Genomic DNA, 19774 nt, shown 5'->3' with positions numbered 1-19774 from the left:
CTAGTCAGAGACATTGGTACTCAAAGTCTGGCACAAGCCTACCTATGGGATCATTAAAGTCGCCTAAAAGTTTTACATTTGCCATTAAATTATTATTTTCCCTGACTGTGTCTTGCACTATCATAAAAAATTATACTCCAAATTAATGGTAGCTACTTACAGAAGTTTGTAATATTCTTCTTTCCCTTTTTTGAAAGCAAATAACGTTGTCTTCATTTTGCATGGTCTTAAAGAACATTGCAATATGCAACAATTCAATTTCTTTTTCAAAGATAATTTCTAGATTAAAAAGTAATTGCATACAATGCATAAGCAGACTTTAGGGCAAGGATCAGTATTCCAATCTCTTCTCTTCTAATGTTTAAATCACTTAGCTGGAGACATGCAAATTACCTCTTAACTGAGCGTCTTCACAAAGATCTCCTAGGAAGTAAATGTTGATTGCACAGTTCTGAAGAAGAAAAGTCTTCAAAGTTTACAACATATTTTCATCAATGGCTCAGACATGCAAATAATGCATGATCAGAAAATGTGAAGGTATGTGACACTATTTGAACATGATCAGCATTTAAAATTTGTGACCAGGATTACTAACGAATTTAACTTCCTCACAATGTGTGGTGTCATAAACTGGAGTCCTTCCAGTTTTTACTTAAAATACAAGCAAGTATTTGCACAAAATCACAGGTTAAAAATCCCATTCTAACCATCAGTCACTGTATGTCCTTAGGTATGTGATGACTCCCATCAGTGACACTACTGACGGATGCTCCCCTATCCCTTGAGATTTACCAGTCTTTCCCCAACGCTCTTACCAATGCACACACAGAGACACACTACTGCTGCATCAAAATGTTAAAAAACACTAATTTATAGCAAGAACTATTTATCTACCATAAGAGAAACAGGTGGCTTTGAAAACAAATTCATCAAAGGTATAGTGATTACAAAAAGAATCAGAAGTCCTCTCCTGAAGGTGATCAGATGTCTAGTTGGCCTGGCTGGCTCCATCTGCTCATCCCAGGAGCTGAAAGTTTTGGGATATTACAAGAGGTAGTGATTCTAAATCTTACAGTCACTTATCAGGGATGAAATTGCACACTCAGAACTTTAATTAAAAGCTCTTGCTGTGACAGCGGGTGGTACTCCCATGGACCAGTGTGACCAAAATGCTAAAGAGCAGACAGAACTCCCAACCAAATGGAATTTTGACTCATCCACCTTTTGGGAAGGTGGAGTCCGTGTAATGGAGCCAGGCATATTTAATGGATGCAAACCAAAAAGATGAAAGAGACACCATGGATCGTTGTTTTCATCCAATGCCAGGATAAGTCCAGGCAATAAACACTAACAGTAAACAAAACAATTTCACTAATGGGAACCCAGCCATATGCAAAAGAAAAAAGAAATAATGCAGGGACAAGCTAGTAAATGTGTAAGAATGTCCCAGATCCTCCAGGCAGCCTGAGAAAGCTACAAAGGCTCTTGCTCTTCAGAGCCTGCCTGCCTCTTCCCTTATCCCTGTATGCACAGCAGACGCTGCAATTCTGGTTTTAGCTTTACAAAATATGATACTGAAATACGTTTTCACTGACAGCAGTAGCAAATACTTACTGTCCTGCAAAAACAGCTCACTTGATTCTTTTTTCTATGGGACCAGCTTGTTCCAGCTATTCAGAGATAGATATTAACAGATGCAAGTTTATAAACTGAGGAAGAGAAGATGCAGACAGCTCTTTTGTTCAGACCACGTGCACTCCACCGTACACTGGTTTTCATGCTGCTCTTTTATTGCCTAGTACTATGGGTTATTGCACACATGCTGCTGGATTATGCAGACCCCAGTCTAAAGCAGTATGACATTTCCAAAGCAAACACAACAAAAACTTGAGAGGCAGCACCTGAGCTCATCTTGACTAGAAAATTTGCTCTGTAACTTGCTAATCTAGCTCATGTTCTGCAGAGGTGAATAAAACACTTTCTGATTCACTACAAAACCAGAGAAACTTTTTACTTTGGGACTGTGCTATGCTTGTTGCTGTGAAAAGTTTTAACCCAAAGGCAGAAGTCTGGAACAGGCACAAACGGGGAAAATGATGCTTGAGGATTGTTTTTGCTTTTTGTTTTCAAGAAGTGAGCTGCCCACCAGACCTTTCTGCTACAATTTCTGAATGTTTGAAGGAAAGTTCCTGACTTTGGAAAAGAGTGTGCATGCACAGAGGTTACCTCTGAGGAAAGGTTTGGTGCAGTTGATTAGAAGAAAGCTTAATAGAGAATTGCAGGGGGGATTGCAAGAGTAGGAAGATATACTTTGTCATGAGAAATGTCGTTTTCTGTCCACCTGCATATGTTAAAGAAGCTTCACTGTAGTGCCTCAGCCATAACTCTTTCCAGCCACACCAATACTCTGGAACAGTAACTTCTCTGCTGTGGTAGAGATGCAGATTGACCTCCATAAGAAAAAGCTATTTTGCAACAATTGCACATGGATGACGACTTCTTTGGTATGCATCCCCTTTGATCAAGCAATAGCTTCAGTTGAGATGGCAAAAAATACATTACACATTTACCTCAGACCAGCCGTCTGCTGTATTTGAATATCAAACTGCTAACTTTCCATTCTCTTCTGTTGGGCACTAATAAAACCTACTCCTTGATATTATTAATTCTTTCATGGAATTGATGTACCTCCTTTAATTTAGCTCCACTAATGACTGCAGTCAACATAATTTTGTCAGCTTCTTTCCCTGGCTTTAATTACAGTTCAGCATCTGTCTGTACAGACTTAGACAAAGACTCCAAGAAAGAAATTTCGCAGATATCAGGCTGTGAGCTGTATCAGCTGACAGGACACTGAATCATCCAGAGCCTTCAGGCAGAACTTTTCAAACCTCCTTCCTTTGGGGACCAAAGCTCCCAATCTTTAAACACTGCTTTTATTACAACGCAGATGATCAAGGTAGAACAAAATAACACACGGCAAAGCTCACATCTAATAAGCACAGCAGGTCAGTTTATTAAGGCATCCTGAGAAGGGGTTAGAACTCAAAATCTTTTAATCTCTTTCTCCCAAAAGTTCTTCCCATGCCAGCAATTTCAAAAGGCCAATTCCCTTACAAAACCACCACAAAGCCTGCTCTTCCTCCCCTCCAAGACTTACCAGGGTCTGCTCTCAGCTGCCGAGAGGAGCTGCACCCCTCAGCAAGCTCTGGGCTGCATTCAAAGGGCTGTACCAGCTTGCTGCCTCTCTCCTACCGCCGCTGCGCTGAGGGAGCTCAGCTGTGCTCAGGATAAGCACAATCTCTCCCTTCTTTTAAAGGCATCTTCCTAAGTACCATAGGTAGGGTAAACAAAGCCACAATCTTCTTCCAGGTTGCCCAGGTAATAGCAAGTGTATCCTATTTGTGCAGCAAGATGAGAACAGATGAGCAGAGGCAGAGTTTCAGAAAAAGGTTTATTCCTATATTTTCTAGTGTTCCTCACACCCCTGTAGATTTTCTTGCTGCACCCCTCTGTCCTCTTTTCTGTATAGGTGCTCTTTTCTATTACATCTACAGAAGCATAAGCAGAAACAGTATTCTCCTCAGTGAGCTTTTCCCTGAAGTTGGGCTATTCCACTTCTCTTTGAAGGGCAGTTAATCCCCCTTCTCAAATCAGTTTATTGTCCCATCCTCATCCCACTTCAAAGATATTCCTCTCAAAACAAACATTGTCTCATAAAAGAGCAAGATTAAAATAGTTAAAGGGCCTTTTCCCCTCCATATACAGTAAGTAAAGGGCCTTCAAAGTGTAAACAGAAGCAAATCCCTTACTTTAAGCTTTCCTACTTCTGCAACAGCAGGAGGAACACCCATTGTAGGTGAACTTCATCTCTTCCTAGCCTTTGATAAATTGTCTCAGGCTGGATTTACCATGTAAAAAAAGAAAAAAATTTTCCACAACTGAGATCTGTCTCCTTCTCTGGCAATTGACATGAAGTTGTTTTTACAGTGTTTTCTGGAACTGATGACTCAAAAAGGGACATATTTCACCACACACAAGCTGGAAAAGGGGCTGGGAGAAGGAAGAAATACAGGTAGACTTGCAGTATGATGCAGCACGTATTTAATGAGGCTGAGGAATGGAAGGAAGCAATGTAAAGTGTAAGTAATACATTTCATCGTCCGCTAAGGACAGTACCCACTCATCCCTCCCACAGCGACACATTCAGCAAAATGAGATCTTCCTTCTTCATTGTTTAAGAGGACTGTAGTAATTCAGTCAGGCAGAAAAATTTCTAACCATTACATATTTTACCTAGTCATTGTCAAATACAAAAAAGCGTAAGAGAACAAGACATTTGATCAGAATTATAAAGTAAAGCTAACAAAAGTAAGACAAGCAGAGGCCTGATTTTAGCAGATGCCAAGCTCCCACAGCTCCATTAACTTCAGACTGTGGGTGTCTAACATCACATCTGAAAATCATGGCCATGAGCTCAGTCCTGTGTCGTGCTTCAGTGTTCCCGGTCGTTTCTTCCTGCTTGCTCCTCACGCTTTAGCATGGCCCATAGAAACCACTGCGATAGGTGTTGTAGCGACGGTAGGGCCGGCTGTACCCACTGCCCAGGCCTGGATAGCCAAGGCTCCCCAATCCCAAGGAGCTGCCGGAGGAGATGGGGACCCCTCCAGCACTGAGCGCACTCCCGACAGCAGCGGATGCGGAGGATCCCACAGCGGTGTTCTGAGGGAAGGAGCTGAGGATGGGTCCGGGCAGGGTCACCACCACGGGAGACGGCTGGATCACCACTGTCGAGTCCTGGCACTGCCTGACACAGGGCTCATTGCAGCTGTTTGCCAGGGGGGTTGGGCCACAGGAGGTGGGAGGACACAGATCGTAGCAGGACATGTTTGTGGGATGGAGGTAAATCTGCAAAACAAAAAAATAAATAAATATAATAGATGAATTTAAATAAAACCCTTTTTGTACAGCTGATATTCTCTGATAAAGGAAAATTATAACTAACAAACAAGAGATTCTGTGGGAGCAAGATGACATTTTCCACCAGATCTAGAGGAAGTACTTTGAAAACCGGGTTGAGCTTGCATTTTCTTTAAGGAGACTGCTAGGGAAGGTGGCACTGGTGCATCTCAGTTGGGAACTTACCCTGAAGCCTCCATGGTTGGTCAATTCACCCAGGAGCCGGGGTACATGCTGGTGTTGAAAGCCTCTTTGTTCACACTGCAGAGAGTGCCCTAACCACATGGCCATAACCCTACCCAGGAAAAGGCACTTTCAACACTTCCCCGTGCAGTTGTGGCTGCACACAAGCAGACTATTAGGGCTTTGTGTGTCCTGGGGAATTGGAGGTTGACCCTGTAGCCTTCAGGTGAAGGTGCTCTGCTGGAATGGGTAAGACTTAGCTTACTATTTCTGATCCAAGGCTTGCCTCTTCTCTAAGGAGTCAAAGATGACAAACACCCTACCTAATGCTAAAACCACAAGGAACCATTTCCATTTCATTTCTATTGCTTCCCTTCATGCATGTTCCATCTTGGAGGACCCTTGTTCCAGTTTTAGAGAGTGGAAAATAGAAGCTTAAGCACTTAAAATTTGTTCAACAAGAAATAGAAAGACAGGCATCTGAACTCAGGAACACTTCTATTTTTATGTATTGCTATTTATATTAAAATTATCGACAGATCTCAGAAGCTACAGTGCAAATCTCTTCGTAGTTTTTTTGGACGATGGAGAAGCAAGTGGCTGAAGTCAATTCTTGACTGTGGAAGAACTACAAATTGAGTTTCAAAAGCAGGCATGGACTGATGATTGCTTTCTATGTGGAGAGCTGGTGACCCAGGACTGCCGGTATTGGCCGGTATCGCTGTGTTCTTCTGATCTTCTGGCCTTTGCTGAATTTCCCACAGACAAACACACTACTCTGAACAGACCCAAGAATTCACTACAAATATTTTATATTCAGCTGCAGGACCTGCAAACGTATTTGGATCCCAAAGCTGAATAGACAGACCTCACTCGCTAACTTGTGGCTACTTACCCCATTCAATGACTTTTACAACTGACCACCAACAGAAACCTTCCACTTTCATATGAAAACCCCTTCCTTCCTCAGAGAAAAAAGCTGAATGTAGTGCAACATTAGTGAGAAAAAACTACAAAATCAGCAAGGTAATAGTTCAACATATAAAGAAAGAAGAAATGGCTTCAGACTTACCTTACCCACCAAGGCAAAGAAGGTAAGAGAAATGGATGGAAGAGCCTTGAGTTGCTCAGGTTTTTATACCGAGTCCCAGGTTGCCCAACAACTTGGGACTTTCTTTGTGCATGATTATTTATGAGCCACTACTGATTACATGGTTTTTTGCCTCAGTATTTGTGTTTATTACTGCTTCACTTCCTTATCTTGTGGCATGTATATCTGACCACAAGCTTCTTTCATCTTAAAATATTCTGGGCCAAGTTAATTTCTGGGAACACTAGAATGATTAATTCAGCAGAATTTATTCTTCCTTCAAAACTCTTTTGGATCTGCCTGGTGTCATTAAAGGAGATTAAGCATAATTTACATAACGCAGTCCCTTGTACCCTCTGGCTGAGATATAACTAGAAAAACACTGAAGATACTGCTACTTTGACATTGAAGAGGAAACAAAAAAAGTATTAGAATCCAGTCTAACAAAATTAGATCAAATGATAGCACTTCTGTGGAAGAGTCTGAAGCACAAATCTTGTTGATATAGGATCTTTGCTGGCTGTCTCTAATTCTGTGGCTGATCTCTTAGGAGTTCTTTAGCTAAAGAATCCACAAATCCACTTTTATTCTTATCTCAGACCTCAAAATATCAGCAGCTGCTTTTAGGTTAACTTCCACATGTAGAAATATGATGCATTGCTCGGTGACATTTGTTCTCGGTGAAGAGGGGTGCAGAAGATAAGGCTGTGCAAAACTCAGCTGTGGAGGTGGAAGTCACGTACAAGAATAAAAACATTCATTTCTCCAACTGTCCCTGCAGTGTCTGGTACAGACTTGTTATATATATCTCAATGGTAGCCAGATGGAAAAGTGTCACAACTATACAAAATGTCAATAATTTCTTCGCCTGCAGTCAAATTTTCTGTCACTTTACAGCAGTCTCTGGGTTGCACAATGAAACTGAGCCTCTTCTGTAGAGGGTCTTGCAGGAGAAATAGTAAAGGGGTGAAATACCCAAGCAATCCTAGACACAGGGATTAGTACTGAGGCTTTTGCTCTCCTAGCACTTTAACTACTGAGACATGTAAATCACCTCTAAATTAGTGTCTTTGTGAAGATCCCCTGGGAACAGAAACTTGTTTGGCTTGGTCGTAGGTTCCTGAGAACTTCAAAGTTTATCAGAAGCATTTATTAAAGTGCTAGGCACGCAAAGTAGCATATTATGTGCAAATTTAAGATATATGACCCATATTTGAATTCCCCTATCACTTCTGTAACGACATGTTATTAAGATTTGGGAGTGCAGGTCAGTCACTGGGTTCTAAATTTTATGTCACTGTTCCTGGCTGCAGGAATTGCAGCTCTTTTATTTTTAATTAAAAAATAGCTCAAGGTTTTGGTTTAAGCCATCTCATATTTCAAGTAGATTCTCCAATAAATTGCCCTAGCGTTTTTTAGTTTCACCAACCCTGTCCATTCCACAGTACTTCTCCATCTTTTAAGGGCCTAGCAGGCTTTTTGAAAAATCACGTTCTCCATAGCGACTGGCATCTATCAGCTATTTGAGGAATTAGTTTGGATAACAGTATCAATAGATTATTTTCATCAATTTTTTTTATTCTTCCTTCATCCAAGCTCTTCTTGGAAAACACAAAATACTTTTAAAAATCAGGCTATGAGGTTAAAAAAAGGATCTAGCAACATTTTCAGAGATACCTGCAGCCTTCCTTGAAAATAATCGTTGTTCTAACTCCAGCCACTTGATTCTACAGTCAGGATGACTTCACGGCCTGATCTTTGAGACAAATTAGAGTGCATGAATCAGAAGTTCACAGCTTTCTTTGTATAATCAAAGACAGACCTAGACATTCAGATTATAATTAAAACTTTTTGTATAACACAAGAACATACTCCCAAGACAACTGTGAGTGACTAAATGCCTGGAAAAAAAAACTTGATCAAGATGGAACTGGAAGCTTACTCACTGTAATCCCCATATAATGGCTCCAGATACTAAAAGTGGCCCCCAAATCTGTACACAGAGAAGCAGACATACAGAAAATGGAAGTTTCCCTAGCAAGCAGAGTGCCATCTGCAATAAATTTTGTATTGTAATTAATTCACTCACTATAAAGAAATGGATGCCTCAGAGGCTTTAAACAGTTGAATCAACCTGTAAAAATCCTTGCAGCTCAGAGCCCCCCTGTACTATCCCCTTCTCTCACCATTCACAACAGCTCTGACAATTCTTGCTTTTATCTCAGACCTCATGCTTAGCTAATTGGTGTTTATTGGCAGCATTAGCAACAGCCTGGATATCCTACACAGCTTGTTGAAGTTTGAACAATAATCGCAGGCACCTGGTGCCAGGCCACTGAGAGTGAACAGTGCTGATGCCCTGGCAGTGTTCCCAGTGTCTGGCTTGTTGTTTAAAAGAGAAGACGTAGCTATAGCTTAAGCTGCTTTAGTCCAGGCAGACTGAATGCTTCTGCATGGCATTGCTGTTTCTGTTGTAACCCACCACTCACAATTTGCTGTGATTTGTTGTTTGGCCCACACAATACACGCGGTGTGTATGATCTGAGCTGTCATTTGTTGTAGGCAGAGCCTGTGACTTGAGCTTTACAACTTCAGCTTTGGCTGCTCAGACAGCTCCCCTGAAGGCAAAGGTGTTCAAATATAAGTAGATATGTAGTCCTCAAAGTTCATACCTTACATAGCTATTTTCACTGTTAATGTTATTCAAATTCTGCTAAGAAGAACTCTAAAATGATTAAGGTTTGAGGTTAGGTTTGCATCTTACTGTGGTCTAATAAGCTTAAACAACTTATGTTACAATTTCCCTTTTTGTCAAAAAATAAATGTAACTAACTACTGCATGCAGCTCTGCAGAGTATTTCTGCAAAGAGTCAGGTGTAGTGTGGTGGTTATGCTGGAATTCAATGGGGAACAGTACAACAAAACAACAAGAAAAATTAATTTACTCCGGAGGGAAGAAAATATTTACTCACCAGAAGCTCTGCAAAACACCACACCTACAATGGGTGGACTTTAGCTAGTTTGCAGATAAGTTTGAAGAATTATTCAAATGCAGATTTGAAGTACGCTACAGATTGTAAGAGCTCAATGAATATTTCTCTACCCATGGCTCCATATGTCAGATCCACCTTCCTTGCAGAATGAGGTCTTGGTGCCACCAAGGCTGACGGAGGTGTACTTGTAGTCCATCACCTCAGGGCAAGGGGTTACCTACAATCGTTGGTATAAGCCCTTTTTACAAGACATGTTTTCTTTCTGACAAGGCTTACATGAGATATCACTGACATGATTTTGCTGCAGCTACTTACCAGGTCCCTGATACTACATTTAGTTCCACTAGCCATTTAGGGAGGAAACTGTCACAGCCTACTTTGGAGCTGCAGACCCAGGACTAACACACATTAATTTAAAGCCTTTCCATCCCAGTAAGAACAGAAAGTTTTGCATGCTTAGAATAAACTTTGAAATTACAGACTTCTGCGTGGGGTGAAGATTCAGCCTGTTATTTAACTCCACAAACGCCTGCAACCAGTAAGTGTACACAAGTACCTCTGCCAACCCCATCTATTCAAGCACCAGCCCATGAAGATCCACAGAGGCACCAGGAGCTCAGTTTACAATGAGTTACAAATCCGTGTTTAAGTAGCCTGAGACAGATTGGCATTAATCACAAAACCCACACAATCTGATTTGCAGGGGGAGCATATCTCCTCTTCAAGAATTCCTCTTTAAACTCCCTGTTGCCTTTTCTCTCTGGGGTCTCGCTTTGCTCAGAGCGTGGCCAGCAGAAATGCTTCCAGACGAACAAGAGGAATTTGTTAACAAGCAGTTTAAGTGCGTGGTCTCATCCCCATGCTGAAAGCCAGAGCTGGGGAATGAAATGTAGCAAATCTAGGGTACTTGTAGACAAAGTATCTAGTCTGTATCTAGTGTCCCCTTTACTACAATGTATCCAATTTGTTTCCATTACCTGGCTCTGCCACAAAGTATCTACCATGTGTATACAATGTTTCCAAAGTTTCCTGGCTGCAAAATGCTTTCTTGGCACTGAGGTCAGCAGTCAAATGAGCCAAATCATTATTTCTAGTCAGCAAGAAAAAGTAGCTTTCGATTAACAAAACAGAGGAACAGTAAGAAATTTTACAAGAGGTGAGGTGCTAAAAGTTTTTCAAACAAACACCAGAAGACTTGGATTGTGATGCAGCATAACTTTAATGAGAGCAAAAAGCAGAATACAAAAGTACAAAGTGTAAGTACATATTTCTAGGAATCAGTAAGACAACAGCTAATATGGCTTTTCATCCTGGCTTTCTTTTCTTAGGGCTGCTGTGAACTGAGACAATAAAGTCCCATCTACAGAAACAGGAAAAAACTTGTTTCATCAGAAATACGAAGTATTCAAAGAATAAGACAAGCAGAGGCCTGATTTTAGCAGATGCCAAGCTCCCACAGCTCCATTAACTTCAGGTGGATTTGTGGGTGTCTAACATCACATCTGAAAACCATGGCCATGAGCTCAGTCTTGCGCCGGGTCGTGCTTCAGTGTTCCTGGTCATTTCTTCCTGCTTGCTCCTCACGCTTTAGCATGGCTCACTAAAGCCACTGCGGTAGGTGTTGTAGCGACCGTAGGGCCGGCTGTACCCACTGCCCAGGCCTGGATAGCCAAGGCTCCCCAATCCCAAGGAGCTGCCGGAGGAGATGGGAACTCCCTCGGAGCTGAGGGTGCTGCCAACAGCTGCAGAGGTGGTGGATCCCACAGCGGTGTTCTGAGGGAAGGAGCTGAGGATGGGTCCGGGCAGGGTCACCACCACGGGAGACGGCTGGATCACCACTGTCGAGTCCTGGCACTGCCTGACACAGGGCTCGTTGCAGCTATTTGCCAGGGGGGTAGGGCCACAGGAGATGGGAGGACACAGATCGTAGGAAGACATGTCTGTAGGACAGAGGGAAGTCTGAAATACAGGGAAGAAATTAAATCCAATACAAAAGGCTGTATTAAGTTTATGAAAATCAGAGAAGGCAATAACATATGTGAAAGTACCTAGAGAAGGTGGTCAAAGAGGTAAACAATAGACTGAACTCCATGCTAGGCAGTCTGAACACAGCATAGAGGTTTCTCTTCTTTGAGAGAAGATGTCTCTGCCCTGTGGCTGGCCTCTGAACCTGGTGCCTGTCAGAGTAAATTTACCCTAACCTTTACCAGCAAAGGCGTTTCCCATTCTTTGGTAGTTTCCCTTTGCACTGTCTCTCTGCAGAAGGTCCAATTGTCACTGTACCAGGAGATGGAGAACAGCAGCTGGAGCTTTCACCAGACACGGAAAGCAGCCCCGAGCTGAACATTGACGCATAACTGGGTTTAGTACCTTAGTGCTAGAACTTGGTCACGAATAGTCCAGCCAGGAGCATCTGCAGAACTATAGAGAGGTGTTTGAGAAGCATCCTTTGCTCCCAAATGTCATATGACCAGAGCAGACAAATCTGGAGTGCGAAGAAGGGTTAGTTTCTCTATCCAAGGTTTCTGCCTTGGTTTGCATACAATTTGTTGGAGTCTGCTGCGATCACTGCTCTTCTGCCTGTGGAAAACAGCACTTGGGGATGATCCTGCAACTCAGCACAAATTTTCTTTTTTTTTTTTTTTTTTGGTTCGTCCCAGTTTCTGAAAGTGAAACTGTGTTTCCAGCTAGTTTCATGGCTAGCTACTCCCTTAGCGTTGGTCTCTAAAATGGAACATGAAGCTGCTTGTTTTGAGAGACAATATTGCCAGTATCCTCTTCAGGCCTGTCTCATTACGCCCTGCTTCACAAGTCAATAAAGCCTTTCTTTTTGATAGAAGTAAGCCTTTCTAATTTTCCTTCCCCAAAAGAAAAAAGGCTAGCAATATTTACAAAGAACTAAGAATAACCAAAAAAAAGCAGTCATCAAAGTACCAGTTTAGCATTTAAAAAGACACTGGGTAGATTCAGACTTACCTGTTCACCTGGGCGAGTAAGGCAAGAGAAGTGGATGGCAGAGTCGTGTGTTGTATAGGCTTTTATACCTTGTTCCAGACTGCCTGCAGACCAGGGACATATATTATCCATGAAATTAGTTAATGATCCATGCTTTTGCATGCAAAATCCACCAAACCAATCAACCTTATTTTTTTTCCTTTCAGAATCTCTTTTAGTATTGCTCCATGTTTTTCCCCTCCCCATATTACATTCACATTCCAATATAAAGCTTTCATCTTCACCAGTGTGCACCCACTTAATTGCTTGGAAGACTGCGGTGACTCGTTTGAATTACAGCAGTAATTATGTTGCCTCCTAAGGCAAATACATGCTTTATGTTTTATTTTAGTCATCAAGACACTGCTTAAGGGGAGCGTATGTGATGCACAGTCCTTATTCAAGACTTCGCTCCTTTAGGTGAATGATCAGTTAGCTCTGAGGTGTGGGCCTGGGCTCAATTCACAAGCATTTCCATTTCAAGGACTTAGCTTTATGACAAGACAAGATGTAGAATAGATATTCCCAAATTTTGCACTTCTGCACTATTTCAATCCCACACAAACACAGCTGAGAACAGCACCAAATTTCCATAAGTATTGCAAAGATTAAAGAAAATTAAGACCAGTGAGAACTGCTGACCAGAGACAGCAAAATGCATTTTAAAACTGCTTGGGCTAACCCATAGTTTTCCCAGTTTGTAAGAATACAGCTAATATAAACATATATATAGACTATAGACTACATTTCTTTATCCAGTCATAAATTTTAACTTTAATTTCTGTGTGAAAGTCAAACAATCACACTTTTAATGGAAGAGATTGAATGCTTGATCTTCTTACTTTGTGACATTTATTGACTGCCTCTAGTTCTCGATAGGATTTCTGTGCAGACTCTCATCTGAGGAATCACCATTATTCTTCCCTGAAATCTCAGCAAGTCACCAGGATGTGCAGCAATTTGCACGTCAAATGAAGTATGAGTGTACATGTCAAAAGTTGCTTTCAAGTATTGGTTCTGAGAGGCAGTGCTCTGCCTGAGCCAAACTGCAGCCTCAAGAAAAAATTACACCCAACAGTTCTCCATTATGTTTATCATTACATGATTGGTTTCACCTCTGCAGCCTGCAGTGGCCTGCCCTGGCTGCACTCCAACCTGCTGGAATTACTGGCACAGACAGAAAGTATGCAAAAAGCAGGGATCAGGTCTCTCCTCTTAGCAGCACTGTCCCTCAACAAGAGGTACAAGTTAACTCTAAATGAAGAGTGTCTCTGTACATAGGCTGGTCTTGGTCCTCAGAAGAACAAAGGACTTCAAAGTTCAGAACAGCTTCTCACTAATGGCTCAAACATGCAAACTTTCATGCTGCCTAATGTCCAAGGTACACGACAAGATCTCAGCATCACCTGGCTAATCACCTAATTTCAAAGTGTGTGAGTCAAGATCACTCAAAGGACTTTGCAAACTAATTCATAGTAAACACCTTCAGAAACTTTAATTATTTTATTCAAAATTTTCATAACTGAGTTTAAAAAATAAGCCAAACCTTCATCTTCCCTAAAATGTTATGACTCTGTATATTTTAATGATTCTCCACAAGAAAATTCTCCTCTCCTTTTCCATAAAAGAACAGTCTTTTTTCTTCCCTTTCCTCAAAATCTCTACTATCCAACATACTACCTATCAGGTTCTTACATATTTAAAAAAATTATTTCCCTATGGTAGGTGAAGGCTATCATTCACCTGTAGAATTCATTTCCCCTTGATCTGTAAAATGAGATAGCCAAGGAATGCCAACTTTATCTCCTTCTTCCCTCTAGGGAGGTAAATATTTTTTCTTGGAGGGTATATAATATTTTAGAAACAGACTCATTAGCCTGGAAATATTTTAATTGATATTCTGCAATTTAGTCTCATTAGGGCCTAGAGTTCACCCAAAAGGTTGAGAGCCTTTGGATCTTGCTTTTTGAGATTACTAAGGCTGGTGAACCAGGACATCACACCTCTCCCTCATGGGTTGGTAATGGAGTTTCACATTCCACACACTCATTTGATACCCTTTGCGTAACAACAGAGTGCTCCCATGACAGGCTGCTGAACTGCCAAGTTGCCAAAGAGCTGACAAATTATTTACATGAACTGAAATTTGTATCATCTTTATGTCGACTTCAGAGGCTGGAGTGTAATAGTAGAAGGCATTCAAAGGATCCATAGGTCTCCGAGATGAAAGCAGCTTTGAGGAAGGCTTTTCATCTTAGGCTAGGAAGAGACTAGACTGGTACATAAACTACAAGCAATTTAACTACTGGGGACATTTTAACTATTGGGGACAATTTAACCAGCTGCAACAGAATTTATAGAACTGGGATCATCTGAATGCTACAAACCTTCCCAGCATGAGAATCTCTTCTGTTTTCCCCTGATATCTATTTTTTTGGTAGCTGTTGCAAACCTGGTTTAAATCTCAGGTCCTTACTTTTAGTAAAAACAAGTGTGAATCAGAACAGGATTCCTTAAAACAAATATCATTACATGCTAAATTAGATACCCTGCCATTCTGTTAGATCATAAAATGCTTCCAACCTGGAGAATAATTTCTTGGCAGAGATGCAGAAAGCCAAGTATTACGATGAGTCGGTGTGGAATCAATATGCATTTCAGCTGCAAAATTAAAAAATTTTTTGATCTGGAGCGCTAAACGTATGTTCTTCTCTTCTTAGTGGCCCTGATAGTACTCACACCATGTTTCTGCCTGTAGTGATGATCTAGGCCATGATGAATTTCACCCAGAAAAAGTTTCAAAAGAAGGTATGCAGAACGGGAAAAAATAGCAGAAGACTGCAGATATGATAACAGCATAAATTTAATCATACCAAAGAGTGGGCTAAAATACTGCAAAGCAACAGGTTTCAGTAAGGGAAGAAAAGCATGTCTCACAGTGATGTATTCCACATACAGAACTCTGCTTTCAGTGTAGCATTGCACCTTGACAATCAAGTCCCTTCTACCGTCTAAATTAGAAGTTTTACACCAGGAGGTATCAAATACAGTGATGCGCGGTAGACCTACATACTTGAATAGAAATATAAAGTAGTATAACAGGAGTAGGGGCCTCCTTTTAAGGAATGACAAACTCCCACATCTTCACTAACTTCAGGTGGAGTAGTGGGTGTCTAAGATCACATCTGAAAACCATGGCCATGAGCTCAGTCCTGTGTCAGGTCGTGCTGCAACGTTCCCGGTCGTTTCTTCCTGCTTGCTCCTCACGCTTTAGCATAGCCCATGGAAACCACTGCAGTAGGAGTTTTAGCAATGGTAGGGCCAGCTGTACCCACTACCCAGGCCTGGGTAGCCAAAGCTCCCAAGTCCTGAGGAGCTACCAGAGGAGATGGGCACTCCCTTGGCACTGAGTGCACTCCCAATGACTGCAGATGCTGAGGATCCCACAGTGGTGTTCTGAGGGAAGGAGCTGAGGATGGGTCCGGGCAGGGTCACCACCACGGGAGACGGCTGGATCACCACTGTCGAGTCCTGGCACTGCCTGACACAGGGCTCGTTGCAGCTGTTTGCCAGGGGGGTAGGGCCACAGGAGGTGGGAGGACACAGGTCATAGCAGGACATGTTCGTGGGATGGAGGTAAGCCTGAAACACAGCACCAGATTTGAATGCACTGTAGCAGTCGTATTGCACTTACATTTACTCAGCTCAGGTATCAGGACAACAGGAACTTCCCAGGAATCCTTTTAGGATTTGAGAAGGGAGTGAAATGAGAAGGAAACAGATTTCTGAAATATGGTGCAAGAAGATGGAGCTTGAAATAATCCTCTCTCAGTTATTGGTGATCCAGTGGAATAACTGGCAGCAGAACAAAGGACACTTGCCTGTATCATTAATTTTAGTATTTTGCTTGGCTGTATGTCGGGAAAGGCACTACTGATATCCAGCTTCAGGTACTCAGAGTGTTGTAGAAATAGTGATCATGAGTAATGCCTAGGCACAAATGTACTTACGGATACATTTCAACAGACATCTGGAAAATGAAGTGAAGAATTATTTTCCAGGTTCCAACTTCACCTATGAAGAGGAACAAATCTCAATATAATTAAACATACTTGAAGCTGAGGTCTTTGGAAATCTTTCCCTAACAATTAGTCTACAGACATGCTACTCATGAGAAAACCAGGATTTCACTGCATGCTCGCTGTGTCTGGTTCCAACACACCAATAAACACAAAGTTTGATTTTTCTTATCACCATTTCAGCCTTTTGGGTGCTCAGCTCTCCTCTAGTTCTGCTGTGCTTTCCCCTTGTCCTCACGGTCCCTGAAACCATTTATCTAAACTTGGAAGAGTTGTCATTGCACCCTGTAACAGAATTCCAAAACTTGGCAACTATAAGACACCAACCAGAACTTTTTGATGATGCCTATCATATTGAGGTCTAGGTTAATCACTACAGTAGAAGAGTGAAGAAAGGTACTATTCCTTCTCACCTCAGTACGCAGTTTCATTGTGTCTTCATTTAGAAAGTGGTATTTGAGGCTCAAAAGCTCGTGTTTCAACTGAATTGATTTCTAAAAGCCCGCAAAAATCTGTGTTTTGCACCTTTCTAGTTTCCTTCCTCTCCAGCTGTTTCTTTTAGTATCTGGTTCATCTTACCCTCTAGTTTCACACTGTGCTCAGTACTATAGTCATAACAAAAATGGGAACACTGAAGAAGCCTCCCATGGAATAAACACCAAAGAAAAGGATTTTTCTGGATGACTTTTCTGAAGATAAACGCATCCACATCTTTTGCAAACACTCTTGTTTTCATATCAACCCAGCTGAAATTTCAGACCTTACAGGTGATTGAAAAGACCCTTAAAGATATCAAATGCACATTTCTACTTGAAAGATGACTGTGCACATAGACCTCTGTAATCATAGAGTCATAGAATGGTTGGAGTTGGAAGGGACCTTCAAAGATCATCTAGTTCCAACCCCTTATCCATTCAGTTTTTTGATCTTTATTGTTATTATTGTTGTTGCAATTTGCCAAGTCACGTGGCATGTCTGAAAGCCCACATGTGAATGAATTTATATCACCATTTCAAGGATCTATATGGCCAAGCCTGGACTCCAGAATTACCTGCAATTCTAGTAGCAAAAAGCTAACTTTTTGAAGAGAAAAATTCTTCCCCCCAATCAATCCGGCAACTAGCAGAACACTGTGGAGAAAGAACGACAATCAAATTGTTATGAAGGTGAGAATTCAGCAAATAGAAAAAGAGAAGTAGATTTGAACTAACCTTGTTCACAAAAGAGGAAAAAAGTGAAGGGGTAGGAAGGACCTTGAGTTGAGTTAGCTTTTATACTGCACCTCGGATGGCCTGAGGACCACAGACATCCTTTATGACTGAAATTATTTACCAACGAGTATGTCCTGAATGCCAAATACTTCCAACTGATTAAATGTCTTTTCCTTACTGTTTATTACTTTGGGTTTGTTTCCTTATCTTCTGACATACATATTCCATCATACAAGTTTCTCTCATCTTCTGGTATTATGGCTCAAATTTATTCCAGTGCCACTTTTCAGTCACAACAAAATTTATGCTCCAATGTATGTTTCACTTTAGTCATAAGGAAAATTACTAAGAATTTATACAATACATAATTCATCATTCAAAGGTGCTCTTTTATGAGGAATATGAGTGTAAATCCTTATTAAATTCTGGTCTCCACCAAGGTTTACAAAGCTCCAACTCCAGCTAAGCATAAAGCAATTTAGACCGAGCTGCTGTGTTTTGTGAAGGCCCAGCAAAAAAGCTCCAGCCTATGCACACCCGAAATCCCACTGAATCTAATAAGAAAGAATCAAAGCCCTGTGTGAAATTCAGAGAAAAATACTATTGTATCATATCTAATTCAGATAGTATCACCCTATTACACTTAGGTAACTCAGTCTGAGACACAGCTGTTAGTACATGGGCACATTTAAACCCAATTTATCAGTTCTTTTACGAAGGGAACTCATAGCTCCCTTCAGTTCCATCTCAGACCACAAATATGAATAGCACGTCACAAGTCATCTTGAGGACACACATGAATTTTAAACTATTTTGAGAAATTATCTTTGCACGAGATGACTGTGGAGTCATTGGGGAAAAACAACACAAGAATCTGTCTGCCATGATACTCTTTCTCCTCACTGCAGACAGCAGTACAACAGTGATTACACTCCACACTGCTGAAATTTCATTGCATAAGTGGAAAACATATACAAAATTTTAAGCTGTTTTTTAACTTTACTTTGCAATCTCTCATGTACAAGCTGCAGGGTTTGAACCTCTCCTCAGCGAAGAGTTATTGAATATTGTACACAAGGATTCGTAGACATCTGGGAAATAAAAGCTCTTGATCTGAGGTTCCTAAAGTAGCAGGGCTTCAAAGTCCTTCACAGTTTGCATGAACAATGTGCATATTCACAGACTTAAGTTACCATTACACCCTCATCATCTGCCCAATGCAGTATCTTTGAAACCTCTGAACCAAGCTCGTTCTTTGCCATCTATAAGCACACACATAGGTTTAGGTCTTCACAAAGCGAAGGCATTTGTATTTTAACAGACTCTATGAAAACCAATCCTAAACAATTCTTTAAAAAGAAAAATCAATATTTGACAAATTTTTAAACTACTTTTCGTATTTCAATAAAATTATTTAAAGTGACCCACTTACACTTTTAAATATTTCCCTTCCTTTCCAGAATTAAACTGTGCTATGAACCTTTAAACCTGTAAACATGTACATTTTCAAAATACAAATTCCTCCATAATATCAGGTGCTTACTGGCAACCAGGAGAAATAATTGTCCTGTAAAACTTGTAGCAACAGCCACAAACTGTTGTTTGACACAGGCCACTTAACCAGACATGTCATTCTCCTGATATTCATTTCTGTATTCTTTAAGCTACATGTTCATTTGCATCATAGAATTACCCCTTCCTGCCCCCAAGAATGAAGCCATTCTTTGATGTACATCAGAGCACCACCAGTGATTCCTCACAGATCTGAGTGAATAATGAATTACTAGAGTCATACCAGTTCTGTCAACAGGGCGCCATATACTTGCATATGCATTCCATTCCCTTCAATTATTTCTTCAGAAAATACACTCACGGAAACCAATTTTTAAGCAGAGACTACACTCAGTCTAGTGCCCACCGATTTACCATCTCTCACACTTTGGGTTTGCTGCCTCAAGCTACAGCTTAAAAAGGGACATACCCCATCTTATCTCTAAACCATTTTTCCACCTCCTTACTTAGTAACTTCGCAGGTAAGTAATTCTTAATTGAAGAAATCTTAGAACAGAAGTGTAAAACATTAGGAAAAAATAAATCTACCTCTTTTGCCCCACTCTGGACATTTGGACAGATTCCAGCACTGAACCTGAATGCCAGGTATCATCCCTCTGATTCCTCCACTATTTCTGTCTCAGCACTGTAATACTTCAATTTTCAAATAGGTTTTAGGGAACTTTAAAAGAGAAAACCCTGCACAAGGTATTG

The 19774-nt window shown here is 41.1% G+C and overlaps 3 protein-coding genes across 3 annotated transcripts; all 3 read right to left on the bottom strand.

Annotated features, from left to right (window-relative positions):
• Positions 1–4536: 4536 nt before the first annotated feature.
• LOC142364890 (feather keratin 4-like) lies at positions 4537–4887 on the bottom strand. The gene has a single exon (XM_075445051.1). The coding sequence runs from the start codon at positions 4885–4887 to the stop codon at positions 4537–4539; it is 351 nt and encodes a 116-aa protein (XP_075301166.1).
• A 5925-nt stretch (positions 4888–10812) lies between these two features.
• LOC104329141 (feather keratin 1) lies at positions 10813–11163 on the bottom strand. Its single transcript, XM_009934233.1, has one exon. The coding sequence runs from the start codon at positions 11161–11163 to the stop codon at positions 10813–10815; it is 351 nt and encodes a 116-aa protein (XP_009932535.1).
• A 4362-nt stretch (positions 11164–15525) lies between these two features.
• Positions 15526–15840, bottom strand: LOC142364946 (feather keratin 4-like). The gene has a single exon (XM_075445235.1). It carries the CDS (start codon positions 15838–15840, stop codon positions 15526–15528), a length of 315 nt encoding a protein of 104 aa, XP_075301350.1.
• Positions 15841–19774: the final 3934 nt, after the last annotated feature.

This window comes from Opisthocomus hoazin, chromosome 30, assembly GCF_030867145.1.
Source record: "Opisthocomus hoazin isolate bOpiHoa1 chromosome 30, bOpiHoa1.hap1, whole genome shotgun sequence".
Taxonomy (NCBI): domain Eukaryota; kingdom Metazoa; phylum Chordata; class Aves; order Opisthocomiformes; family Opisthocomidae; genus Opisthocomus; species Opisthocomus hoazin.
Note: the sequence above shows the minus strand (reverse complement) of the source record. Positions and strands in the feature narration are given on the sequence as shown.

What these genes read in the sequence shown, in the direction of transcription:
- LOC142364890 (XM_075445051.1), bottom strand. Translation starts at nt 4,887, where the DNA reads ATGTCCTGCTACGATCTGTGTCCTCCCACCTCCTGTGGCCCAACCCCC.
- LOC104329141 (XM_009934233.1), bottom strand. Translation starts at nt 11,163, where the DNA reads ATGTCTTCCTACGATCTGTGTCCTCCCATCTCCTGTGGCCCTACCCCC.
- LOC142364946 (XM_075445235.1), bottom strand. Translation starts at nt 15,840, where the DNA reads ATGTCCTGCTATGACCTGTGTCCTCCCACCTCCTGTGGCCCTACCCCC.